The sequence below is a fragment of the Bactrocera latifrons genome, unplaced genomic scaffold (assembly GCF_001853355.1).
Source record: "Bactrocera latifrons isolate USDA-ARS-PBARC rearing strain unplaced genomic scaffold, ASM185335v1 scaffold_10, whole genome shotgun sequence".
NCBI classification, from domain to species: Eukaryota; Metazoa; Arthropoda; class Insecta; order Diptera; family Tephritidae; genus Bactrocera; species Bactrocera latifrons.
Window position 1 is genome coordinate 1,282,182 of NW_017534408.1, and position 6,934 is coordinate 1,289,115.

Genomic DNA, 6,934 nt, shown 5'->3' on the forward strand with positions numbered 1-6,934 from the left:
CAGAAACACTAAATTTTACGGAAGAAATGTCAGAAGGAAGTTGCATCCAGACTTTTTTTTTAAATTTAAAATGGGCGTGGCGCCGCCCACTTATGGACCAAAAACCATATCTCAGGAAGTACTCAACCGATTTCAATGAAATTCGGTATGTAATATTTTCTTAACACCCTGATGACATRTACCAAATATGGGTGAAATCGGTTCACTAACACGCCTGAAATCTCGATTATCACTTTATCATGTGAGAGTATAAAATGTTCGGTGACACCCGAACTTAGTCCTTCCTTACTTGTTTTTTTAACAAATAATAATAAAATCCTCTAAACTGTTTTCCATATTACTTAATAACTTTTGACGTGGGAAAAGTAAAGTACCGTTTATGAACTTACTGTATGATGGAATCTGTGTTCAAGATTAAGATCAATCACCTCTTTTCTTAACCAGAGAAAACAATGAATTTTCAGCACAAAAAGTAAACGAAGGAAATTCCTATGTCGATGAAATTGTGGGATTCACCTCAGATTTGTCAGTAAACATGCAAAATAATGTGAGTAAAACATACTATATACTACAGTATAGAAGTACATAATTGCAAAAAAAAAATCTCTGGCTGTGAAAATGATTTCCTGAGCAGCTTGTGTTGCGAATTTATTGAATCTCCAATCTTATTTTGTGTATTTCTTATCAGCAGAAGAGAGAACGACAAGCCAGTCGTCAAAAGAAACAGTGTGATATACTTAAATTTAAACCCTTGAACATTTCTTTTGCGAGCCATAATTTAGATGTAATAAATAATATGTTATTTTCAAATTGAGGGAACGACAGCCGACAAAGAAGACTACTTGGTGTACGAAAGATCAATTGTAACAGGTCAAATGAAAAGTCCCTGGCCTATCATTGTAATATAAGTAGAAGAAATTGTTTTCAACGTAGTTCCCTCCAACGGTGATACACTGATTATGGCGACCCTACTTTTCGATACCATTTTTGTTGTAAGAATTTTTGACAGAAAATATTCGCTGGAGGTTAGACCTGTAGAATACGGAGGATGAGGAAGCAATTCGAAGCCCAATTCATGAATTTTTGGCATCGTTTTCACTGATTTGTGACACGATGCATTATCTTCAACGTGGAACAGCGTTTTCTTTTTTTTCCAATGCGCTCGTTTTTCGGCGATTTCGTCCAATTTTCGATTTCTCAAACAGTCCAATAACACTATGTAATAGTCGCTGTCGATGTTTGGATGTCGACGGTCATTTTTCAAGGTGGTCAATAAAAGTCTACTCGAATGACTGCCGATTGGACTTCGGAGTGAAATGATAGATCCACGCTTCATCCATTGTCACATATCGATGCAAGACCTCAGGTTTAGTACGCTTGAAAATCTCCAAACACCCCTTCGAATCATAAACTCGTCGTGGTTTTTGGTCAAAAGTGTGCTGTTAGAGTAGCGCAGTTGAGAACCCGAACGTCCTTACCATTTTTGTTTAGTTTCTCAAACCATTTGTTTTGCTCAACTGTAATCAATCTGTTGATTTTTAATCTTGCTGCTATAAATCCACGCAATGATTAAGCGAGTCTCAATCAGTTGCCTCCCAAAATTCAAAATGAGCAGAACTCTCGGTAAATTAACGCTGGTCCTACTGGTGATGTGCTGTGCGTACGGTGTACAGGTAAATGTGTGTATAAAAAATAGAAAATTCAGTACCATTGAGATACAGTCCGTTACGATACACAATATTTTGTAATTTAACTAAACTTTCCCAGTGCGAAATCACAATTCTTCCCGACGTACTCTACTACAACATAACAACAACGCCACGTGCCGATCTCTTTTACTTGCACCACCAGCGTCAATTCGCGATCAATGTGAAGGAACTCGAACAGAGCTTGGTTGACTTCAGGGCCAAATATTACGCACGACTCGACGTTATCGCCTACAATATAGAACTGTTGGAAACCAAATTGGAAGAGGTGGACAACAAGTTGAATCCGCTTGTGCTGCTGGACGATATCAATGATTATTGTGTGCATAAATATCGCGCCAAATTGCCACAGATCGCACAGTTGACCGTCAAAATGAAGGAATGCACGCTGAAAGGTAACAATGCATACTCGGGTTTTGTGTCGGGCGCAGAGGCGACCGTGCGCAATCTAAAAAGTTACTACACCAGCACTTTCGCAACGGCTGTGAATGATTGCAAGAAGAAACATGCGGGCCACTACACCGAGAGCAATTACACGCAATGCATCTCGACGGCGGTAAGTTACAGACCGTGTATGTGTGCAGTAGAGTGACTTGTATTTATTTGCAAAACAATCTCTTTTCTAGGTTGCGAATGCCGCCACGAAGACCTACGCCGACACGAATGTTTTCGAAAATCAAATGAAGGCGGCCGAATGCAATGCGGCTATGAAAATACGCGAAGTCTTCGATTGCTACAATTTGCAAGTGTTTCCGACTTTCAAGACCATTGGCGAGGTTATGGGCCTGGTGGAAAACTGCATTGCGGGTCAGGAATTTTGTCCCACTTGTGGCGATGATACGGCACTTACTAAGGGTCGTTGTCCATATCACATGAGCTGGCATCTAGCCGATAGCGATTTGTCGAGCGAGAAGATAAATAATCCCTTTAAGGGAATCACTAAAACGACACCCTGTTTACAAGTGAATTTCATTACCAAGGGTATTGCGGTAAATTAAGCATGATTTTCGTTTATTCGGTAACTTATTTTATGTAATGTTTTCATAATTTGTGTTCAGAATTATGTGAGGTTATTAAATGAATGTTTCTAATTAAGGTTGTTTTTTTTGTAAATAAAGAAATACATAGTAAAATTGAGGTTTTGTCGACCTATGGTCTATTGTGCCCTCCCCTATATCACATATGATCACCATTGTTCAGCATCCTGAAAAATTCCAGGAGCCTGTTGCGCGCGACTGAGGTGATGTGATCCCTTTCCACGTAGATGAAACCTGGGGCCTTGAGCCGGCTTCCACAAATTGCTGGGCAATCCAGAATCAGGTGTTCTGTGGTTTACTGTTCCATGTCGCAGAACCGGAGAGACTAAACCTATGTTGGACAAGTGCTTATTGAGCCTGCAGTGCCCTATATAGATCGCGACAAGGAGCCAGAAGTTTATCAATTCTTAAACTTTGCGGGGTTGTACCCTCCCAGAAGCAGCTTGGCATTGCGCATTCCTGCTGCCGAACAACAGTGGCACTCTTCTAAGCCCCTTTCAATAATTTGCACACAGAGAATATATGATCGATTGTGCATTTCCGGATCTGCCTCCACGTCAATCACGATAGGTTTCAACCTCTCACACATCTTTTTATAACTTTCTTTCTTCAATTCTGTTACTGTTTCTGTTCTTCTGTATGAAGTCAAGTTTCCTTCTTATTGCTTAATCTTAGTTATTTGTTGCTGTTATGTGTTTGCACACACTTTCAGGCCTAACTTTTTTTACTTACATTAATGAAATTCTGTTTTTATTCTGTTGCTGATTATGTTTCTGTTAACCCTCAAAATAGCATAATGTTTCCAGGTAAATTATCTTAGTTATTTGTTGCTGTTATGTGGTTCCACGCAATTTCAAGCCAAACTTTTTTTGCTTTCAATTATCAAATTCTGTTGTCACTCTGTTGCTGGTTATGTTTCTGTTAATCGTCGATATATCAAATTCTGTTTTAATTCTGTTATAAATTTTGTGTCTGTTAACAAACAATTTACTATAAGGTTATGAGGTATGTAAATTACAAAGAACAGAATTGAAATTTCGTCAAGCTCATATATGTAATATTTTCAAGACGGTTTATATACAACAACAAAAATATAACAATTATAAATCAAAATTTTTTTGAAATTTATTGTGTGCATATTTATATTTATTGTCAACTAATTTGACCGAAAAAACAAAATAATTTCACACATTTTCGCTACATCGTGATGAAACAAAACAAAATCTGTTATAATTTTTTAGACAAATCGCACTTCCACACAATTAGCTGTAGTATTCAGACCCAACAGAGGGTTGTTTATGGTTCGGGGTTGGGCAGCCCTGTCTTTTACTTCCACATAGACGACATTCGGGCAGCCAGCGCTGATTGTACCGTTATTGTTATCATTCGAACTTTCCAAATAGTCAGAGAGGCAATCATGAATCAAGCGTGTAGCAGCACCAACCGAATTCAAAACCGAGTTTAATTGTGTGTAGGTGCAGCTGGCGGCAACATCAAGACGGTTCTCCAAACTGCAATATGCGGACTGTAAGCCGGCTTCAAAACTTTCCCGGTTGCTGTGAATATACGTGTTGACAGTGGAAATCTAAAATTTTTGCATCAAATCATAAATAATCGTTTGCTATATTTTTTCAAAAATATTCAAATATTCCCTAATTATACCCACCACGGATGTAACACAGAGCGTGTAATTCAATGACGGATTGCTGTTAGATTTTGCACAGGCGTTAAGATTTGGTGTAAAGGTACTGGTGTAGTAATTTTTCAGGTAATTATAATAAGTGTTGGCAGAACTGATCATAGAGTTGGCATAATTGCGTGCACTGTTGATGCAACTCTCAATATTCGTTTTCACAATTTGAGCGTAGGGCAGTTCATTGCGATGCTGTTGTACACAGTATTTGGCCGGTAAGCCTAGCAATTCTAAAGGATCGATTTTTTCGTATGTTTCCTGGATTGTCTTCAGCAGTAGCACTTTCTGTCGTTCAAGCACTTTCAGTCCCAACTCTAGACCGTTCGTCACGACACTCATTTTGTCCAAATAACCTTGCAACGTGGCATTGAATTGACGCCGATTCTCCTGGATATAATCGTCGGTCCTTGTTGTCACATTGCCGACCTCGAAGGCGCTATTGCTTGCCACTGCTGTCGACTGCGCCACTGCAACGACGATCACTTGGAAAGCGAGCAACGCGCCTACTAATTGCTTGTTAATGTACATCTTCTAAAGGTTCGTTGAAAATGCTTGAGAAAAGCACTTTATATAGCAAAAATCGATACGGATATAAATTGATCAATTCAAAACTCTGAAATACTTTCTTTTTATATGAAGTATAATAGAACGTCAAATGTTTACATCTCAAACATGATTAACGGTGCACTAAAATGTATTTACACAAGCAACATGTGGCAATAGTGACGCCGTTTGCTTTCTAGCTCGTTGATTCTACATTATTGCATTAAGGAGATAATAGTAATCCGCAGCAGTTGTCATTGTTGGTGTAAACATCGTAAAAATTATAATACACTTTGTTGATTGATATGAGAATTCTTCTTCTTTTTCTTTATTGGCGTAGAAAGCGCTTACGCGGTTATAGACGAGTTAACAACAGTCGTTTCTCATTTTTGGTATGTGGGACCAATTGAAGATTCCAAGAAAGGCCTCTACATTCCAAAGGTGTGGAGGTTTTCCTCTTCCTCTGCTTCCGCCGGCGGGTACTGCGTCGAAAACTTTTAGAGCTGGAGTATTTTCGCCTTTTCGGACGACATAACCTAGCCAGCGTAGCCGTCTGTCTTTTAATTCGCTGAACCATGTCAATATCGTTGTATATTTCCATCGACTTTGGGATTCGCCGTTAACAATGCGCAAAGGACCATCAGTCTTCTTCTGTATCAGGACGGGATTGATGGGGTGACTTATAGAGTTTGGTCTTTGTTCGCCGAGAGAGGACTTTACTTTTCAATTGCCTACTCAGTCCGAAGTAGTACATGTTGGCAAGAGTTATTCTGCGTTGGATTTCTAAGCTGACATTGTAATTGGTGTTGATGCTGGTACCAAGATAGACGGATTATTTATAACTTCAAATTTATGACTGAAACCTCTTTTGATAATGAACGGCTCAGAGCGGCCATTTCAACCATTAAAACGAAACCTCAGAAATGTTTGCTCCGACCTTCAGAGTAGGCATTGGGAGAGGCTGTACAAGCTCTCCGTTAAAATCGTTTTATTTGGAGGAATATTGCCGCATCTGCAAGGAATACAGACCGAGAGGTGGAGTAGACTTCACTAAAATAGGAATATAATAAGTGAGCAAATTTTAACCTGATTGGTTCTTTTAAAATGTGCGCACAAACCGAACCGGTAAAGTATGTAGTTCTTTCTAAATTGTTACATTCTTTTTTTTTTTGTTCGTTTGAAGCTTGAGATCCATATAGCAATTAGTATGTGTTTGATAACTATTTTTTTAAGACGTGAAAGGGTTTCTGGGTTTAGGCCTGGAAAGTAATTGAACGATTTGGTTTGAAAATTTGTGTTTCAAGTGAAATCACGGTTACGGAATCGTTAAAAATGTTACAGAAGGCTTTTGGGAAGAACACAAATATTTGAGTGGCACAAAGCCTTCAGTGAGGGACGCAAAGTCATTGAAAACTTAGCTCATGCCTCCTCTGCAAATGACTTATTAAAGTTAAAGAAACACGACGTGGAATAGTGGTCGCGAAAGGGACACGTATACTTGACAACGTATATTCTGATGAAAAGACGTGACTTTATGAGTTTGACGTTCATACTGACGTAAAATCTACCTAATGGCGTTCGAAGCATTCTTCGCCGAAAGCAATGAAGGCCAACCCAACCGCGACTTGGAATCAGTGTATAAAATTGATTGAAATGTTGCTTGTATTGGTCAAGGAGCCTATTTTGAAGGCGATGAAGATTTATATTAAAATATTGTACGTGCATACGAATTTTTTTACAGTCCGGATCAAATCTGATCTTTGATTTTTAAGCTAATAGCGACTAAAGATACTAACCATCGAACGGATAGATTAGATTTGAAGTTTCTGTGTTTTTATACTCTCGCAATAAAGTTGCTACAGAGAGTATTATAGTTTTGTTCACATAACGGTTGTTTGTAAGTCCTAAAACTAAAAGAGTCAGATATAGGGTTATATATACCAAAGTGATCAGGG

General features: G+C 38.7%; 2 protein-coding genes across 3 annotated transcripts; one reads left to right on the top strand and one right to left on the bottom strand.

Moving 5' to 3' along the window:
• The first annotated feature begins 1,587 nt into the window (after positions 1–1,587).
• LOC108966069 lies at positions 1,588–2,801 on the top strand. 2 transcript variants are annotated; one of them, XM_018928812.1, is made up of 3 exons: positions 1,588–1,673; positions 1,768–2,262; positions 2,333–2,801. In XM_018928812.1, exons 1-3 carry the CDS (start codon positions 1,608–1,610, stop codon positions 2,702–2,704), a joined length of 933 nt encoding a protein of 310 aa, XP_018784357.1. In that variant the 5' UTR covers positions 1,588–1,607; the 3' UTR covers positions 2,705–2,801. The 2 variants fall into 2 exon arrangements, with proteins under 2 accessions (XP_018784357.1, XP_018784348.1); XM_018928803.1 differs by having other exon boundaries at positions 1,593–1,679.
• A 1,107-nt stretch (positions 2,802–3,908) lies between these two features.
• LOC108966098 lies at positions 3,909–4,988 on the bottom strand. The gene is made up of 2 exons (XM_018928840.1): positions 4,410–4,988; positions 3,909–4,328 (listed from the first exon to the last, which is right to left on the bottom strand). The coding sequence occupies exons 1-2, from the start codon at positions 4,962–4,964 to the stop codon at positions 3,981–3,983; spliced, it is 903 nt and encodes a 300-aa protein (XP_018784385.1). The 5' UTR covers positions 4,965–4,988; the 3' UTR covers positions 3,909–3,980.
• Between the last annotated feature and the right edge of the window lie 1,946 nt (positions 4,989–6,934).

Excerpts from the sequence above, each read along its gene's own strand:
- LOC108966069 (XM_018928803.1), top strand. The coding sequence starts at position 1,608 with ATGAGCAGAACTCTCGGTAAATTAACGCTGGTCCTACTGGTGATGTGC. Across the intron at positions 1,680-1,767 it reads CGTACGGTGTACAGGTAAAT|TGCGAAATCACAATTCTTCC; the intron begins GTGTGTATAAAA and ends AAACTTTCCCAG. Across the intron at positions 2,263-2,332 it reads CGCAATGCATCTCGACGGCG|GTTGCGAATGCCGCCACGAA; the intron begins GTAAGTTACAGA and ends TCTCTTTTCTAG.
- LOC108966098 (XM_018928840.1), bottom strand. The coding sequence starts at position 4,964 with ATGTACATTAACAAGCAATTAGTAGGCGCGTTGCTCGCTTTCCAAGTG. Across the intron at positions 4,329-4,409 it reads CGCTCTGTGTTACATCCGTG|ATTTCCACTGTCAACACGTA; the intron begins GTGGGTATAATT and ends CAAAAATTTTAG.